This window comes from Colletotrichum godetiae (genome assembly GCF_030913485.1).
Source record: "Colletotrichum godetiae strain CBS 193.32 chromosome Unknown BDP55scaffold_17, whole genome shotgun sequence".
NCBI lineage: Eukaryota > Fungi > Ascomycota > Sordariomycetes > Glomerellales > Glomerellaceae > Colletotrichum > Colletotrichum godetiae.
The window spans coordinates 304,659-323,577 of NW_026851265.1; the positions used below are offsets into that span (position 1 = coordinate 304,659).

At 50.2% G+C, this 18,919-nt stretch overlaps 7 protein-coding genes across 7 annotated transcripts; 4 read left to right on the top strand and 3 right to left on the bottom strand.

The window, feature by feature from the left end:
- Window positions 1–209: 209 nt before the first annotated feature.
- BDP55DRAFT_550677 (uncharacterized protein) lies at window positions 210–4,843 on the top strand (the record flags this gene model as incomplete). The annotated part of the gene is made up of 5 exons (XM_060569042.1): window positions 210–554; window positions 607–805; window positions 871–1,998; window positions 2,048–3,057; window positions 3,104–4,843. The coding sequence occupies 5 exons, from the start codon at window positions 210–212 to the stop codon at window positions 4,841–4,843; spliced, it is 4,422 nt and encodes a 1,473-aa protein (XP_060430528.1).
- Window positions 4,844–5,429: 586 nt separating this feature from the next.
- Window positions 5,430–5,969, top strand: BDP55DRAFT_727845 (uncharacterized protein; the record flags this gene model as incomplete). The annotated part of the gene is made up of 2 exons (XM_060579358.1): window positions 5,430–5,886; window positions 5,938–5,969. The coding sequence occupies 2 exons, from the start codon at window positions 5,430–5,432 to the stop codon at window positions 5,967–5,969; spliced, it is 489 nt and encodes a 162-aa protein (XP_060430529.1).
- A 429-nt stretch (window positions 5,970–6,398) lies between these two features.
- Window positions 6,399–8,385, bottom strand: BDP55DRAFT_741802 (major facilitator superfamily domain-containing protein; the record flags this gene model as incomplete). The annotated part of the gene is made up of 7 exons (XM_060580451.1): window positions 6,399–6,434; window positions 6,530–6,680; window positions 6,803–7,193; window positions 7,246–7,552; window positions 7,652–7,731; window positions 7,793–8,039; window positions 8,119–8,385. The coding sequence occupies 7 exons, from the start codon at window positions 8,383–8,385 to the stop codon at window positions 6,399–6,401; spliced, it is 1,479 nt and encodes a 492-aa protein (XP_060430530.1).
- A 1,071-nt stretch (window positions 8,386–9,456) lies between these two features.
- On the bottom strand, window positions 9,457–10,588 carry BDP55DRAFT_608817 (uncharacterized protein; the record flags this gene model as incomplete). Its single annotated transcript, XM_060571149.1, has 3 exons — window positions 9,781–10,588; window positions 9,614–9,702; window positions 9,457–9,540 (listed from the first exon to the last, which is right to left on the bottom strand). Exons 1-3 carry the CDS (start codon window positions 10,409–10,411, stop codon window positions 9,457–9,459), a joined length of 804 nt encoding a protein of 267 aa, XP_060430531.1. The 5' UTR covers window positions 10,412–10,588.
- Window positions 10,589–11,105: 517 nt separating this feature from the next.
- Window positions 11,106–13,169, top strand: BDP55DRAFT_767750 (putative MFS monosaccharide transporter; the record flags this gene model as incomplete). The annotated part of the gene is made up of 7 exons (XM_060581002.1): window positions 11,106–11,205; window positions 11,288–11,723; window positions 11,785–12,176; window positions 12,247–12,517; window positions 12,573–12,695; window positions 12,760–12,854; window positions 12,904–13,169. The coding sequence occupies 7 exons, from the start codon at window positions 11,106–11,108 to the stop codon at window positions 13,131–13,133; spliced, it is 1,647 nt and encodes a 548-aa protein (XP_060430532.1). The 3' UTR covers window positions 13,134–13,169.
- A 901-nt stretch (window positions 13,170–14,070) lies between these two features.
- BDP55DRAFT_693283 (uncharacterized protein) lies at window positions 14,071–17,648 on the top strand (the record flags this gene model as incomplete). The annotated part of the gene is made up of 8 exons (XM_060577205.1): window positions 14,071–14,143; window positions 14,189–14,426; window positions 14,492–14,936; window positions 15,407–15,492; window positions 15,561–16,368; window positions 16,564–17,224; window positions 17,276–17,464; window positions 17,512–17,648. The coding sequence occupies 8 exons, from the start codon at window positions 14,071–14,073 to the stop codon at window positions 17,646–17,648; spliced, it is 2,637 nt and encodes an 878-aa protein (XP_060430533.1).
- A 23-nt stretch (window positions 17,649–17,671) lies between these two features.
- Window positions 17,672–18,622, bottom strand: BDP55DRAFT_550784 (fructose-bisphosphate aldolase; the record flags this gene model as incomplete). The annotated part of the gene is made up of 2 exons (XM_060569054.1): window positions 17,672–17,942; window positions 18,021–18,622. The coding sequence occupies 2 exons, from the start codon at window positions 18,620–18,622 to the stop codon at window positions 17,672–17,674; spliced, it is 873 nt and encodes a 290-aa protein (XP_060430534.1).
- Between the last annotated feature and the right edge of the window lie 297 nt (window positions 18,623–18,919).

Genomic DNA, 18,919 nt, shown 5'->3' on the forward strand with positions numbered 1-18,919 from the left:
TAATGAAGCGACGACGCGCTAATACTGGCACTGTCTAGCCTCGAAACCGCCCCCAACTCGATTGCTTCCTGCGAGTAGCTCGATTGCTTGGATGAATACCTTCTACAAATATGGAGCGAGTCCCCATTCTCAATTTAACTAGTTCAACTGAAATCTTCAATCTTTGTCCACTCTGTACAACGAAGAACTGTGTTGGAGCAGATTCACCAATGACAGTGAGCGCAGCCCAAAAAGAGGTGTCGGAAGCCGTGAAGAACGACAATCGCGATGTTTCCGACTTGTGGAAAGAGGCTCTCAAAGCCTACAAAGGCATCGTGGGGTTTGACCTCGAGCGCAAGTTCGATAACGTTCAGGCGATGATCGCTCAAGGCACCCACGAGATGGAGAACTTCCACAAGTTCCGCCACAACGACAAGAAAGTGGACAAACTGCGAGGTCTGTTTGCCGCCAATCTCGATTACATTGAAAAGGGCGCACAGCAGCTCGTCGTGGCAGCTGTCCCAGCTTTCCCTCCGGCTGCAGCCATTGGCACCGCGGTCACCATTATGCTAAGCGTGAGTCGTGTTCTCCATCATTTGATGTGTACCCTAGCTCATCCGGATCCAGGCATGCCGCCAAGTCTCGGCAGACTATGACATCGTGATGGTGTTCTTTGAAGACATGAATAGCTTTTTGCAGCGTATCACGATTCTTGAGACTAGACTCCCTAAACACAAGGGTTATCAAAATTGTCTCATGGATGTTTTCACGTCTTTCCTAGTCATGTGTGGCTTTGCGCACAAGTTCATCGAGCTAGGTCGTTTCAGTGAGTCAATGAGCGAGATTAAAATACTATCAATCACTGGTTTGAGGTTCCTAACCTTTCAATAGAGAAGTGGATCAGTAACCTTCTTCACGGAGAGGATAGCGAGCTTGGCGGCGCTCGTAAAGGCATGGATCTCAAGATTCGACGTCTCCAGCAAGCGACAGAGTTTGCAATCCTTGGCAACACCGAAGAGATCCAGAAGATGAGCACAGAGCTGTTGACTAACCAAAACACACACACTGCGATGCTGGAGGAGCAGATGCAGGTCATGAGCTCGATTCGTAACACCACTGAGATGATCCAAAGTGACATGGCGAAGTTGCTGAAAGCCTTTAACGATCAAAAACGCGAAGAAAAGAAGGATCGTGGCAACGACCAACGTGGTAAAGCGGCTGAGCAGAACAAGCCCCCATCTGCGAAGAGGATCCGCAACATCCTTGTTGAGGTTGAGGGTGAAGATCATGAGTACCACGTCTTGAAGGAAACACTTGTCAAGGACACCTGTACTTGGGTGTTCTTGCAACCAGCGTGGGACGAGTGGCTCAAGCAGGGCCAAACCGACCACTTGACTTTGGCCATCACAGGAGACCCCGGCACAGGAAAAAGTCACATCGGGCTCACTGTCTACGAAAGATTGGTCAACGAAGCCATGAACGACACCTCGAAGCTTACGTGTGCCGCACATTTCTACTTCCGAGAACAATCGTCAAGTCTATCAAACTTTTGCAACGCCATTACAACTGTCATCATTCAAGCTGTCGAACAGAACGCTTCACTCTGTGAGCTAATCAACGCAGAGGTAATGAAGGACGACTTCGACATGGACTCATATGTTGCCGATTCACTCATTCGTCAAATCCTGGTTCCTGTGTTCGGAAAAGCCTCCAAGTACAAGCTGTTTCTACTTTTGGATGGGCTTGATGAGCTCGAGGATCTCAACGAGTTTCTCAGTTTTCTTAAAGTGATACGTGAGGAAGACCTGAGAATAAATGTGGCTTTCACATCTAGGCCAGGTGTTCTATCCACTGTGAAAGAATCATCATCAGTGCTTGCGGTTGATGTCACGAGGGAGAACCAAAAGGAAGATCTGAGAGCATTCATCTGGAGTCACATCAACTCCTTGTCTACCATTAGGAAATTTGATCGTTATGTTCAACAACGTATTGTCGACAAGGTTGAGGTGGTAGCCCCGAGTAAGTTCTTCATCGATGCGAGATCTACCTTGGCATGCTAACGGCCTAGACTTCTTGTACGCGGCGCATATGCTTAGGCGTTTTGACAGTCTCGGCCGCGAAGGCGCTGTTATCCGGAACCTGGAAAAGCCATTGCCCTCAGGACTTCATGGGATCTATGAAGGCTTGTTGACTGACTGCTATCGTCGCACTGAGCTCGAGCACAAGCCTGTCGTGTCTAAGCTACTTCATTGGATGGCCTTCGCTTTCCGACCATTGACTCTCAACGAAGTAGTCTCACTGGTACGATTGTGGCTGAATGACGCCAATTTCGACCTTGAGAGCGTCCCCGAACCCTTCGAGAGCTTTCTCCAGGTTGGCGATCCTGGCTCTGATGCCGAAGAACGTGTCAAGATCCAGGCTCAGGGCGGATGGGGCACGGCTGTAAGTGAGTTGGAGAAAACACAGACAGTCGTCGACCGTGAGGCCATCTACAATGATGGTGAGCTGCCTGTCAAGTTTAAGGAGCGGTCTATGCGATCGTTCTTCATTGAAGAACCTGACACGGCCGACATTCACGCCCATCGCATAAGGCCCTCGGAGATTCATCGGCAGATGTTTCTAGACTGCACTAAGCTTGCCTGCACTACGAGCCATTACCCATTCCCGATTGCCAGTGCTCTCAGTCGTTATGCAGTGGTTCACATGATACCACACTGGTCTCGCATTGACTTCGAAAGTCATACGGTTGCGGAACAAATTGAGACCATGGAGGCGCTGGCATCTACCTTGTCGAACAAAAAGTCGTTCTCCCGGATGATGGAGTGGACTGGGTCCAGTTACTCGAGTACATTCACCGATGAAGTTTTCGAAAGAGTTTCAAGATGGGGTCAACTTCGCAGCGTTCACAATGAGGGAATGGACAAGAATGCAGTTGAGTGGTGGCGAACTGTCTCAGAGAATCCACAAGCCTGTTTGCTGCTCTCTCTCATCAAGGCACACTTGCGGCAAACTTACATTTCTCTCAATGTTGACACTGCGCTTGCTTCTTATAGAAGAGCGAGGGATGCCATTAAGACTGTCAGTTTCACTCTCCTCTTCTCTGAACCCGAGCTAATTCGAGCAGAGCAACTTAGATCCTGTTCTTTTGCACCAAGCGAAGAAAAACTACGAAGCTGAGATCGGAAACATGACAGAATCTCTGACTGAGAAGCAAGGTGTCCTCGGAATCGAAGGTCTCTTTGAAGACGTTAAGATTGAATCCACCGGGTACCGCGCACTTGCTTCTCTAATGCTACACTTTAAGCATCTGAAGCCTGCTGAGACTATGTGTCAAAATGCGCTGAATGGCCTCGCTGGGGCTCTCGAGACTGTCAGAGCTAGGGAGCTAATGGCCCGAATTCACTTGGAAGATGGTGCACAGGCCGCTCACCAAGACATTCTCGAGTGTTTTGAAAAGATGAACGACGAAAGTATTCCGCTAAATTTGCGCCACGCTGTCTGTATCACCAAGGCGAGGGTTGAGGCAAAGCTAGAGATGAACGAAGCAGCTGCCGCGTCTTACGCTCATGCAAGGTCTGTCGATCCGTCAGTCTTGATGACTGGGGAAATCCTGAATGAAGAACTCGATCTGTTCCTGGAGGAGGACAGTAAGCAAGGCTTCATTGGTGTTTTGAAGAGCTGGAGCCCGCTACAGCGACTAACCTGGCTTTGCTGGGAGTATGACGACTATCACGGCGAGAGATCACAATTGCTCCGTAATGTTGCCGTTCGGTCCGGGGAAATTGATTTTGTCGCCCAAATGTACCTGGATTCTATTCAGTACTTGGACAACGTCAATGCAGCCGCGCCGCTACGAATCGATCTCTCATTGTTCTATCAGCATGTTATCGGGAACATCAAAGCAGCAAGACAGGCCTTGGACGAGGTACTCGATAGTGGTTCAACTGGCTACCCGTACGCCATCACAGACTCGTCTCCCGACTACACTGTTACTCGTGCAGTTGATAACTACAGCGCATTGCTTTATGGAATCTTCCGAAGCTCCCATGACCCTAAGCATAAGACAGAATTGCTTACTACTGTCGAAGGGCTCCTCAACCGTCCTCTCGCCCTGGATGTACTGCCGACTTCAATCACGTATCTCACTTTCCGCCTGATCGTCCTCTCTCGCATGTACCTGAAGTTAGGCCCCGTCACCAAGTTTCAGGATACTCTGCAAAGTGTTTTTACTGGCTGCATTGATGCACTTAGTGATACAATCAGCTGGAATGATGCAGACAATCTGGCTTGTCTATCGAAAGCTCTCGACATTCTTGGCAATTCCATATCAAACGGCCAAAACCTAAAAAAGATGGCGCGCACAATGCACTCCGCTGTGTTCTGTCATCTCGACCCTAAGGTCAGACTTATGGACGATGAGAACAGCGACGAGTCTGACGAAGACGGTGGATATGATGGAGAATCCCAAACGGATGCCAAGGCAGAGAATCGGCCCACCGACGAAGGGGACCTCATTGAAGGCGCCGAAATCTTCTGTGACGGAACGTGTGACCAAGACACTAGCAAGTTCTCTTGGTGGGGGAAGAGATCCGCTTACGCCTGTCTGGTCTGTCGCGAAGTTATCTTCTGCGAAGATTGCTTCAATAAGCGTATTACGGATGGGGAGGCTGGGAAGCGACAGAATGTCATGCCGATCTGTGACCAAGGTCATGATTTTCTCAAACTGCCTCTTGAGGGCTGGGAAGGAGTCGTGGATGGAAAAGTAGTCTTGGACGGCGAAGAGCCGGTAGAATTTGGTGAGCTCCTGAAACAGACACGTGATGTTCTTTGTAAGGAGGGTTGGGAGGAGTTTTGGAGGAACTGATTTATGTACTCACATCTAGTCTCTAGCACCTTTCATGTTATGAAGGGAATTATTTCAATGGAACTTGACTTCTGCAAGCTCCCCAACATGGATGAGGATCCTGGAATTTACTGCTAGCATAAAGTTAGCGGTAGCAAGGTCAGTCAGACTTGAGCTTCGTAGCCAAACCCATCTCAGCATGGGTACTGGAGAAACAAAACCCTCAAGTCTGCGATGACCAATGATCATACGGCACTGGGACAATGAGAGGCGTCAACCCGATAGATCGCCGCGCAGTATTCTTCCTGCCCGACCCCTGGTCCCCTGCTGCCAAGAAGTAAGGTACCTAGTAAGAAATTAGGTATGTAGGCATACTACTTGACTTCCTTATCCCCACCGAGAAGGACAGAATTACACCATGAGCTTTTAAACTCTGCAGAATGCCACGGCCCTGCGCGTATAAAATGGCACAGCAGGGACTGAATCAGTGAAATCAAGACTTCTCTAAGAATGGCGTGTACCTTTAAATTTTTCAGTCTCGGTGTGGATACGGCGATTATTGGACGAAGCAGCTTTGAGTTCTGCGTAAATCTTACAAATCTTAACCATGTCCTTCACTATCTCAGCCGTCACATACGATGATGCTGCTGGAGTTTCAAAGAACAACGTGACGGACTTCTACCATACCGATACTCATTGGCGTGCACTCTGGAGATCGATGCCCTTGGATGAGATCATCGAAGGTGCCACTGCTCGCATGCCCCATAGCCTCCTCAGCGGTAGGGAAAAGAAACGACACCAGAAAGCCGTTCACGCCGATAGTAGTGAAATTATGAGCTACGCATGGTGGATCCTGCCCGATGATGATAATCGCATCTCTTGGACCGAAGCAGCTGTTCGCGAACCCTCGCAAGAGGAAGCTGATAAGTTCCAAACAGCCTTCCAGGCCAACACCAAGGGCGGTTCAATCAAGGGTGTGGACGAAAACCTACAAGCTGCTCTGGGACTGACGCTTGAGGAGGCCGAGGTTGCCGCAATGCGATCACAAGAGGATCCATTTCTAGGTTTGAACACCGTGGTCAATAGACACCCTCATACCAGCTAACTTGCAGCAGTTCTAGGCTATCTCGCGGTGCATTCAGCTTAGGCGGAAGGGAATAGCTTCTGCTTTAGTCAGAAATGGTATAGAGCAAGCTAATGCAGTCGGAATGAAACTTTGAGTTATGCCGACTCAGACCGCGCAGCCCATGTGCGAAAAGCTTGGGTTTGAACTCGTGGACAGCGTCAAAACATCCGTCACGGAATTCGGAATACCCGAGCCTCATGAGAAGGCCTTCTTGATGAAGTGATAGAGCTTGCACTCAGAGTACAGGGTTTGGGATCTTCGGGCTCAAGTGAGCTATCGCTATGAAACGAATGTATATGGCTATGAGCTCTGCAATGTCTGTGATCTACCCCAATTCCGCCTTAAACGCCGTTTTGTTGCTTAATGCCCATGTTCAAATGCAAAACTGACGCCAACGCCTTGATAAGTTTGCATCAATGCTTTGTGTAAGTCTGAACCCACGATGGGCCTTTAGTAGGTGTAGCGGAAGTCCGATGCCTGGGTTTCCTGGAGTGATCAACGAATCAGCACAGCCTTCTAGAAGATACTTCGCTCAATCTTTCTCAAATCCTTGCAAAGCAATGGAGTTTGAAGTAACTTACATCCGACGCTTCAAGCTCAACCTCACCTCGCTCGGCCTTCGCGTTCCAATAGCGAAAGTAGAAGCTCAAGGCAATTACAACTATGACATTCAGAGCCGCGCATCCCAAACAAGTGCTCAGCCCAGGTAAGTAGTGAGGCTTATCTTGGCTTCTGCTAGGAGGTTAGTACGTCTTTTGAATCTTCAGAGAAGAGTTTATTCGTTTTCGGGGAGGACCCTGGTCTTAGCGCACACATAGTATACGGCCTAGGTCTACGACACACGTGTGACATACCTGAAAACAAGGGAGCCGGCGATACCACCAATTCCGCTGACGCCAACTACCATGGCACTGCAAAAGGCGCGCTTCCACTGTCCTCGGATGTTGTTCGCCTGGTACGCCATCGTCGCCGGTACGGCGCTGACGCTCCCTGCTACGAGGAGAAAAACGCCCAAGTATCGAACGGCAACATCACTATGGAAACCCATGAGGCAGGTCCCGACAATCGATAAGACCATGTCGCCAACAATTATGGGACCTCGAAGCATGTATCGATCTCCTAGCCAGCCTGTAGTGTAAGTGATGATGGCGGCAAACACGTACGGTGGCGCCGTCAAGATCTGAGCCTTTCCCGTGTCGAAGCCCATATTGTCTTTAAGGATGATTGGCAGGAAGAAAGACAGAGCTTTTCACCGTGGTCAGTAAGTAGTCTCAGAAGGATTGTAGCAGAAACTTACAGAATATGACAAGAGCATTGTTGAAGTAAATGATGGACAAAGCCCATACTTTGATGTCAGCCCCACCCCTGAGGAACTTCCCGACGCTGAATGGCGGCAATTCTGCATCTCCCCTATCGGCCTGAACTCTGGAAATCACCCAAGCAATTTCTTTCGGGGAGAGAAACCTCCAAGTTCTTTTCTGAGCATCGGGGAATCCGACGAGGAGAAAATAACCAACAATGCCGATAGCGCAGGTGATGATACCTTCCATGATGAAGATCCACGACCAGCCTTTGAGGTTTGCGGTCCCATCAAGTTGAGTGAGCTACGAATATAAGGTAGTCAGACGCTTGCTTCACCAGGGTTAAAGCCCAAATGTCACTGGTACAAAGACTTTTGCCATGGAAGCTGGGAATGTACTTACTCCGAAAGCCAAGATGCCCGCAAATGCAGAAGCAAAGCAGACAATCATGTAGAATACCGAATACCGTTTCCCAACTTCGTCTGGAAGCCTTTAGTAAAAGTAACAACTTCGGTACTCCTAGTTCAAAGGAAAATGACTTACAACGAGTATACCAAGTGCTCAAAAGGTAAACACAGCTAGGGAAAAATCCAGAGTCAAGCGCACCAAGGATCACTCTCAGAGCTACAAGCTGGCCCCAGTGCCTCAGAAATCCCATTCCAATTACGATGCCTCCACAAATCATTGTGATAGCTGTGAAGTAAGCCCGCGGACCCAAAGTTCGGGCAAGAATGACAGAGACTGGCTGGAAAGTGATATAGGTCGTGAAGAATACCAAGCTCACCACAGACTTTAATAAGTGAGTGTTGGTCATCTCAAATCGTACATTGAATCCGAGAAGAGAAGGTTTTCTAGGAGTTCAAACTTACGTATCGGTTGCCAGTCAGGTCTAAATCTTCTCTCATACCGGCAACAGCGGCAGATGGAAGGTTCGACCGGTCAATAACAGAGAAGCAGTACAGCAGACCAACAGTCGCGACAAGGCGAATATCAACCCGCCTCATGATTCTCTTCTGTTCGGCCAAAGAGAATCCATGAGACTCCTGCTCCGTTTCCGTTTCCATGATGTCAAGGTCGTTTGGTACCGAACTGCCCTGGTCAGGCGTCATCGCTTGCTTGTTTTTGACTGAAGACATCGTTTTGATATTGTATTTCGTCGTCTTTGTGCTTTCGAGAGTTGTTCAGGTGCCAATATTGTGTGAAACGCAAATAACGTGTGGACAGGTCTCCTTTATCACTCTTTTCTCTTTGTTCCTCCATTCACTGTATTGATGTTGAACCTTGCCAAGGGTTGGGATCCTTCATTTTTCGCCCTCCGTTACTTCTCGAAACATCGCGGTCGCGATTCACTACGAAGGTGCTTCGTAAAGTTTACTAAAGCACGTGAAGAAGGATGGTGGGTTGTGACGAATCATCGTGGTGCGGTGAATCAGAAAAGAGATAAGCGACGATGGCGCGCGCCTCAATTTGGAATTTGCTGGGCCACGAGCGGGCCATCCGAACGGAAGGAAAAAAAACCTGACTTGGGCCATTCCCACTTTCCCGGCTAGAGGTACTTGGTTCTCCCCGCTACCAGAGCCAAGCGGCCTTTGAAAGGTGCTGAAAATAGCGGGATTTGGACGAAAGGGTCTTGTTTCCTCCGTCACAGAGAGGAAGTATCTCATTGCTTCCCGCTGTTTGGGTATGACGAGAAGAAAGACACTGTGCTGATTGCCTATTGTGGCATGTATGCAGGCTCACTTTTACTTTTGACTTGATACGGACCTGTCAATTCTCGAAATAACAGTTCAGAGACAGCATCAAGCTAGTCAAGCCTGATGCTATTCAAGGACCGACTTAGGTCTTGAAGGATTCACTTGCGGAGACTCATGAATGAGTATTCGACCCGTCACAGTAAGCGACGTTCAGTGGATGTGGGGGGGGCTTCATCTAGAATTGCGCTTATCTCAATCCATTGAAGAAACCTCCGACGGACTTCATAGCGAAGAGAATGATACAACCTCTTCCGGGAAATGTCCAGAATCCAACCAACTAGTCCGCAGGTTACTGTACGCGGACGAGGAAGCATGGCATGATGTCGTTTGCTTCCTTGGTTCAGCGTCGAGATCAGGGTCATGGATTCCCTGCGGGTATCCCGGCTATCTGCAGGCTCCGTCATGATGCAGATCACATCCAGCCTGTCGGACTTCCACCAGCCTGGTTATAGGCTACGGCAATGTGTACCCGCCATCGATCACTACGTTCGAGCCTGTCATGTAGCAACATGCATCACTGGCAAGGAAGACATAGAGCTATTGATCCAGAAGAACATCAGTTAGGGCTGTCCATGTGTCATGCAATGCGGACCAGGGGTTGGGCACTCACTCCTCTTAGCTCAGCAGGGTGACAAACCCGGCCACCTGGGATCATTGATAGCCAATGCTCCATCAGCTCTCTCGGCTGCTTTGTCAACACTGCAAGGAACATTGTAAGCAACACTGCAAGTGGGTTTGGTGCCAAATATAGGACTCGGGGAAGAAATCACAACTGACTCTCGGTGAGGATGTATCCAGGCGATACACAATTGACGCGCGCAAAGTCGGCCCATTCAACGGACAGACTTTTGGCAAGCTGCACAACCGCCGCCTTGGAAGCATTGTATGCAGCCTGCTCCTGGGGCACGTTGACCAGAATAGCGCTCACGGAAGCGGTGATGACCAGGTTTCCTCTCCCTTGCTTCTTGAAGATGTTTCCCACGGCCTGCGCAGTCCACATGACGCCGTCGTAATTGACGCTGTTGATATCCTGCCATGTCCTCTCCGTATACTCAAGCGACTTCACGTTTGCACAGACGCCCGCGTTGGCCACGGCTATGTCTATGCGGCCTCCGCCAAACTCACTGGCGATCTGGTTGATGGTTTTCGCAATGGTGTCTCGGGATGTGACATCAGAGCGGTATGCCTGGACACGAACACCTGTCTCTTTTGCGATTCGGGCGGCTGTTTCGTCGGCCTCGGCGTTCGTCTTGTAGATAAATGCGACGTCTGCGCCAGCTTCTGCCAACCCGCGAACGACTTCTGCACCGATACCCCTTGAACCTCCAGTCACTACCGCAATCTTTCCTTTGAGAGAGAATTGCGATAGGATTGGAGCGTACAAGTTCTCCGGTTGATAGAGAGGCATCTTGAGAGGCTGGTTTCGTTGAGTGGAGTTCAGCTGTTGCCAGATTGCTTGGCTTGTATTGCATTCACGTCTAAGTTCACCATCTTGGAACTGGGCTTATATATCGAAAACCTCTATCAGAACCCTCGAAGCCATGTAAGAGGTGTCGTCTCGTGATGAGAACAAATACTATTTTCGGACATTGAAGTGGCTCAACACAAAGCTCCCCAACTGTTGACAGAAGGCTATGTCGAGACAAATACGGGTCAAGATTATGGCCCTACGACTCCACGCTATCGATGTCCCTGCTTCCGAAGGCTCGACGACCATAGCAGCGCCGCCCAGCAACCGAGGGCTCGTCTCGAGGGAAGACACGGGCACTGCCGGGCCTCCCACCGGTCGTCCCGAGCTAGGACGTTTGAGAGATTGAATGGCATGATCTGCTGCGTGATACCAACCCATTTTACGTCCCCCATGGGGTTTCCCCGCGTTGGTCCAAGAAGTTCTGGTCTTGAGTCGGACTACGTCACTTTAGATGAATTAGATTAGTCCGAGCCGACTAGACGCGTGTACCGATATTGGGGAAAGTGTAATATCTTGTATAACTAGAAAAAGACTCTCAGACCTCTGACTTGTAACATAAACTATGTTGCTATTCGACTCAGAGTAGGACTCAACGAGAATCTCTGCATCATTTTGTTTCACAATCGCTACAATGGATCAACGTCACAGATGGATGGTGACGGCAAAGTTCGAAAGGCGAGCTCTTCTCGTCGCCGTCAATGGCCTTGCCGGAATGTCAATTTTCTTCTTTGGTACGTCTGAGTGCTTCAATTAGTCCAGTTGTCAGAAGTATGTGCTCATTGCGACGGAAATACTGACAAAATTGATGTCCAGGTTATGATCAAGGAATGATGGGCGGCGTAAACAATGCCAAACACTACATCGATCTCATGAAATTCGGATATGTCGACGCCGATGGCACTCCAGTGGTGACCGACACTCTCCTTCAAGGCGGCATCATGTCCGTTTTCTATCTCGGCACACTCATCGGCTGCATGGTCGGAGGATCCATCGGCGATCGATTTGGCAGGATCAAGACTATTGCGATTGGTGCTCTGTGGGGTATCTTCGGCGCTTCTCTGCAGTGTACTGCCATGAACTCGAACTGGATGATCTGCGCTCGCCTTCTCAATGGTATTGGCACCGGCATCTTGAACGGCATCGTGCCGGTCTGGGCATCGGAACTCGCAGACTATACTTCTCGAGGTGCTTTCATTGCCATGGAGTTTACTTTGAACATCTTTGGAGTTGTCGTTGCCTATTGGCTTGGGTGAGTTACAACTGATGAAGAAGACTTGGAAAACATCAGCTAATCAACTCGTGTGACACAGGTATGCGGTCAGTTTCATCGACAATGGCGAGTCGGCTTTCCGATGGCGCTTCCCTATCGCCTTCCAGATTATTCCGCTGCTTTTCTTGCTCTTCGGATGCTTCTTGTTCCCCGAGTCCCCTCGCTGGCTTTGCAAGGTTGGCCGAGATGACGAATCTCTCTACATCCTGCAACGACTCCGAGGCACTCAAGACGGCATCGCCGAGGCCGAACTTGCGGACATCAAGGATGTGGTTCGTCTTGAACAGTCGGCTGAGGGAACCAAGTACCACCACATGCTCTTTGGTCTTAAGTCAGGAAAGCTCCACACGGGTCGAAGAGTGCAATTGGTTATTTGGCTGCAAATCATTCAGTGCTGGACGGGTATCGCCGGTATTACTATGTACGGCCCGAGTAAGTCAATGGTCCATTACAACCAGTTTTGACAAGTTGAAGCCCGGCAGCTAACCAGAACCTTGAATAGCCATTTTCCACATTGCCGGTTTCGGTCCCTCCAAGGCCCTCTGGATCTCGGGATTGAACAACATCTTCTACATGTTTGCCACACTCATCTGTGTCTTCACAATCGACAGAATCGGAAGACGTTGGACACTGTATTGGGGCTCAGTGGCCCAAGCCATTGCCATGTTCCTTGTCGGTGGCCTATCTCGTGGCGGTCTCAATGCCAGAGCCGCTGGAAATAACGATGTTGCCAACTCCTGGGGAGCCGCAGCCGCTACAATGGTCTTCCTATAGTAAGTGATCATGGACGCATCTTCTTTATTCTGGATATCACTAATACTTTCGAAGCACGTTTGTGTTCGGCGCAACTTGGCTTACTGTACCTTGGCTGTACCCGGCGGAGATTTTCCCCTTGCAGGTCCGAGCGAAGGGTAATGCTTGGGGCGTTGTTGGATGGAGCATTGGCAATGGGTAAGGCGTCCAATTCTCTGCATAATATGACTCTACACATGTTGCTAATTGCGCAATAAATCAGTACTTTGACACTGGTTCTTCCATACATCATTGGAGCCATTAACGAGAGTGCGATGTACATCTTTGCTGCCATCAACGTTATCAGTATTCCAATTGGTAAGCCCCACGATTCAAGTGTCTCTTTCCGTCTTCTAACTGTTTGTAGTGTGGGCTTTGTACCCGGAGTCGAATCAACGAACCCTAGAGGAGATTGACTTCCTCTTCGCAGCAGACTCGCCTTGGACCTGGGATGCGGAGAAAAAGTTCAAAGAGCTCAAAACCGAGCACGAAAGTCGTGTTGGTGCCGTTCGAGCAGCTGTTGAGGGTGACCTGGAGGGAAAGGGAGAGAACTCCAGCACCCATGTTGAGAAGTCTTCTGGCTCAGAGATTCAGTGATTCAGGCTTCATATTCTGCAGTCGAAATCGTTCCCATCTCAGCACGTTCATACATGAATAGCCTTGTAGGGGTGTCTGAAGGAGGGCTTTCATAGTACATAACTTTAGCATCAATACGCATCATCGCATCGAATCTTCCCGCATCCTATAATTATGTTGTTGACAGAAAAGAGAAAAGGCCTCCCGGGGTAGCTAATCACTTACAACCAATGAACACCCTTTGGCTCTCAGCACTTGCCCTCCACTGAGTACTGGGGTCTCGCTAGTTCTTCCAAAAGATGGACTACGAACACTCGCTCACTCGAAGAGTCACAGATCCGCCAGTTCCCGTGACACAAACTCAATGCCATGGCAACGCAATGGACCTGTTGCTCGATACTCTATGCGTTGCATGTAACCTTCGAACAAATGAGCCTTTGTTCATCTGACAAGACTGCAGCGCGTTAGCTTGAAGTTACCGAAATTGGTTCTTAATTCCTGCAGGTGCCAAGGTAACCTAAGCAAGTCTCAGAGGCAAATCAAGCCAAAACAAGATATTCGATGAGCCACATGACATGCGACCAATATTAGCTAAAATCCATTGTCAGCTCTGTCTCCAAGACTTCGTACTCGAGTAAGGTAGTTCGAACTGAAAAGATAAGCAGTGCCCTTTTCGGCTTGAGTCTCATTCAGATCCACTCTCATGCAGCCTTCGTTCCCTCGAGACGAGGGTGCGGGGTAAGACTGTTATGTCAATGTGAACAATTCAGTCCGGTTCGGAGTAAGTCAAAGCGCAGAGGCGAAAGCTAAGCGAGGAGAATCAACAAAGCCAACAAGATTACACTCCAATGGGTAGTATCCCGGCTTGTATGATTTAGCTAAGATTATTTCCACAGACTGCTTGTCACGCTTTTGACCATTGAGGCACAATATCAACATAGTCACGTATCAACTCGACATGGCTTCATCAAGTTGGCGATTGCTGAAAGGCAAAACGGCGTGCATCACGGGAGGCACAACTGGAATTGGCCGTGCGATAACACTCGAATACTTGAAACACGGCGCCAACGTGGCAGTCAACCACCTCGGCCTCCCCAGCGACGAAAAACACAGACTCAGCCTCATTGAAGAAGCGGAAAAGATCAGAAAAGATGCTCCTAAAGATTCACCGACAGGCGAGTTGATTGAGCTTGCAGGCGATGTAACAGATCCGAATACTGGAAAGGGCCTCGTTGCTGCTGCAGTTAAGAAATGGGGTGGACTTGATGTCTTCATCGCGAACGCCGGGATTTTCAAACCAGCTGAGTTTCTCACGTATGATTGATTGCGACACGCGCCTCTAAAATCTCCAGAGAGAAAGCTGACGTATTCATACACAGACTCGAAAAGGAAGTCTTCGATAAAACGCTACATGTCAACGTCAATGGCGCATTCTACTCGTGCCAGGCTGCGGCAAACCAGATGGTCAAACAAGGTCGCGGAGGATCAATCATTGGTATCTCATCAATCAGCGCTCTTCAAGGCGGTGGTCTACAGACTCACTACACGCCGACAAAGGCAGCCGTCCTGTCAATGATCCAATCAATGGCAGTAGCGCTTGCAAAGCACCGCATCAGATGCAACGCTCTGCTCCCGGGCACTATTCATACACAATTGGCGGAGGAAGACATGCAAAACGAGACGAAGCGCAAGTACCTTGAACAACGTATTCCAATGGGCGTGGGCAAGCCTCATGACTTGGCTGGACCGGCGGTTTTCTTGGGTTGTGAGCAACTGAGTGGATTCATGACGGGATCCCAGATGTTGGTGGATGGCGGTATGTACGTTCACTTGCAGTAGAATTTAGATATACTTTTCGGTACAGAACCTCAATTTGGCACATTCTACGAGAGCAAAGTGTACAATAGAATAAAAATAATCAGCCTCGAGATTAACAAACCCCGACCATTCCCAAGCGTGCCAGGCACCAGGCTAGCGTCCATCCCACCGGCCCAGTCGGAGACCGGCGTCCCCACACCGGCACGACCGGATGCTCCGAGCCGGAGCCGTCTCCAAGCCTTTTATGGGGCGTCTCCAGGTTACCCCGCACGGGATTATGCCCCGTGCGCAGTTCTCCAACCAGTCACGACTCTTCGCAACTCCAAGTGTTCCCTGTCGCTTCCACCTTCCTCATAGCACGATACGACACGACACTATCTGTCGTAGCCCAAAATCCCCTGACAGTGGCCACACACCAAATCCATTTCACATCTACACATTACTTCTCAAGCTTCAATGGCATAAATATCATCAAGATGGGCGCTGATGATGAGGAAACTCAACGCTACTTTACCCGGGGTCGCCTCAGTCGTGGTCGCGGCCTCAGAAATAGCACCGGCTGGCGAGTATCCCTGGATCTGGACAAAGCACCTTGTAATATTTCTCGAATCTAACAGTTGCTTTTCGCAGTGCAACATGCCGCCGACGTCATGTCAAATGTGACGAGAGAAAACCTATATGTGGTGGATGTGAAAGAACCAAGCACAATTGTCTTTACACACCAAGGCGACCACCAAACAGGAAACGATCCGGTCCTGTCGTCTCAGTCACCCCGAACAGTGGTACCCCGAAATCCACGACTCCGCGAGAGACTCAATCACCTCGATCTCCCAGTCCGCCAAACTTCGAGTGTCCGCCTGTCATCTGCGATGATGGGCCGGCTCCTCTACCAGCAGTCACACTTGGGGAGACACATCTACCAAGCACAGCAAGCGCTGCAACTATAGCACCATCCAATGACGAAGGCATAGATACTTCACATGACACCAGTACCGGCGATAGACCAGCTTTCGAGCAAGACTCTCCGGAACAAGTCGATGCGTTATGCACAGGCATCACACCGCGAGGCACGGCACAAACCTCCAGTTCGTTCGGGGCAAACCTGGAGAACGCCACGGCCATTTGGGTCGACCTACTTCTTCAAGATGCGGCCATGCAAGAAATCGATTTCACCAACGTCAACTTTGAAGAAGGCGTCGATCTTTTTGCAAGCTCGGTCGTGCAATCGCCTGCCGTGGGGCGGGGTCTACCAAAGACCAGTGGAGAAGGCCTCAGTCCTACGCCATGCGCGTCTCATCCCTACTTGCATGAGAGATCTCCGACGCTCGACGAATACCAGTGCCTCGAGAAACAGGCTTGGCGGTCAGCGACTCCTCTTCCAATCCAGTCCCAGGAACATGCCATCTTCCAAAACTTTGTGCAACACATTAGTAGATGGGTAAGCTGCAGATACATCCATTCGAAGCTCGTGCAAAGGAGTAACAATCCCTGTTGGCGTTAGATGGACCTATTTGAACCTAGACGGCCATTTGGGACGCTTGTTCCTCAACTCGCAGTAAGTCATCCATACGTCACCTGCTTTGAGTACAGGTCGGGATCACAATGCTGACGAGCTTCCATCACACGCTTCCAGATGCATAATACTGGGCTACTCAATGCCGTGCTCGCCCTATCTTCACGTCACCTCTCTCTAGGCATATACCCAGCCGGCACACAGACTCGAGACCCAAACGATGCCCTACGATACTACTACAAGACCCTTCACTACATACAAGAGGCAATGCAATACGATACTTACAAAACGAGCCTCGAACTCCTCGCGACCAGCGTCACTGTATCGGCATACGAGATGCTTGATGGCTCCAGACAGGATTGGGAGAGACATTTGAAAGGTGTGTTCTGGATCCAACGCTCGCAAGTCATACACGGCGATTCCATGGGCTTGAAGCAAGCTGTTTGGTGGGCATGGTTATGTCAGGATGTCTGGGCCGCCTTTCGCGAGAAGCGTCGTCCTTTCACATTCTGGCGCCCACTGAAAACATTAGACGATCTGGGCCCGTCTGAGTTAGCTGCGCGGTCAGTCTACTTCTTCGCTCAGGTGATCGCATTCTGCTCGCATGAAGAGACCGAAGCGGGAAGAAACGACCCTCACGCAAGAATCGCGGCGGCCGATGCATTAAGAGAAATGCTGGAAAATTGGAGACGGCACCTGACGGCCGAGTTCCAACCACTCCCATTCCCAAGTTCTCCTGATGACGTCTTTGAGCCGATCTGGATTAACCCTCCGGCATTTGGTAAGCTAGCCTTCTTGAAATCTGACGGGCAATTCTAATGACTATCCACAGCGGTAGCTTTCCAGATCTACTACTGTTCCCATATACTGCTTCTCATGAACGTACCTATTCTGGGCGGACTTGAGCAGTACACTCAGCAGCGCAAGCGTCTGATGGAATGCGTCAAAAAGGTGTGCGGTATCGGCATGACACTGTCAGACTATCCTTCAAGTGTTTTGTGCTCTCAGGGTCTATTTATCGGTACGTCTACCCTTCCATTGTAGGAAACCAATTCTAATCCAACGAAGCCGGCATACCTCTGGAGAATAGCCGAGAACGGGAGTGCGTTCTCGATCTACTAGAAGCCTGTCACAATCGATCAGGCTGGCCTGTAAAGCCACTCAGCGAGGAGCTGAAGCTCAGATGGGAAGCTTCCGACGCCTAAGGATACCCAGAACCCACTTGCATTCATGCCTGTCCCGCTGATCCACAAATCTCCATCCACTCCTTCGTCTGCCGGATGACATTGCTCGTACCCTCCTCGATAAGCGTAGTATGCGGCAGCCGCGTGACCTGGGACCGGAGATGGGTGTAATAGTCGTCCAGCACAAGCCTGTTGACGTTTATCTTTGTCGCGCCCGCAGCGATGCACTGCTTCATCAGATCTGGCGGGAATCCGTTAGTGCCGTGGAGAGCCACCCTGACTCTGCCGGCAATCTGGGTGCGTATCCTCTCGAAGCTGCGAAAGCATTATCAGTATCCCTGTCGACGAGGCGCTTGAACAAGAAACATTGCTGCACTCCGGGCCGTTACGTACCGTTCAAAGTCCAATTGCGGACCCAGCTTTCCGTATTCGCCGTGTACATTGCCAAACGCCGGAGCGAGAGAATCCACGCCCGTGGCGATGAACTCATCAACTTCCTCGGCAGTAGTCTTGCTAGCCTCCAGCCCGGCCGTGTCCATGACGCCGTCTTCAGCACCTTCTATTCTCCCGGGCTCGGCCTCGGTCGCAATCTTGCGCTCGTGGCAGTACTTGACCCATCTCGCCGTCTTTTCCAGATTCTCCGCCTTTTCGTAGTGGGACATGTCGACCATGATGCTGTCGAACGGCAGGTTGTCGGCTGCATACTGGATAACCTTCTCGTCCTGCGCGTGGTCGAGGTGGATCGAAATCGGAACAGATACTCGAGATACTGCTTCTTTGGCGGTCCGGACGAGCAGGCCGTCGGCATAAGTGACGGCCCAGGGAAAGAATTGGATGATGAGAGGTGAACGGGCTTCTTCGGCTGCGGTGACGAGGCCGTGAATCTGCTCGAGGTTATATGCGATGGCCGCGATCACGCCGTATTGGCCCTTTTCGGCTTTTGTCAGGATCTGAATCGTCCTGTTCCCATCTTTCCAGTTTGCCGGCACAGTCATATTGGCAACAGATGCTTTCTTCAAAACTCGCTTAATGTGTCTGTCTTTTGGAATGATTACAAAGTCTCAGACTAGACGCTGAAAGTGTGCTGTGTATTTCAATCATTCTTAAGAGCTGATGAATATGGCGATGATGCGTAATATGTTTGCAGTTGCAGGTCATAGGCGCGCTCCGGACAATCAGTGGGGTCAACGTCGTCTCGAGGGAAAGTTTGGACCCTGGCCCCCGGCACGATCTGATCTCGGGGCGGGACTGGACGATCTTAGTTTCGCGGGGTGGACTCCGGAGGCGGGTTG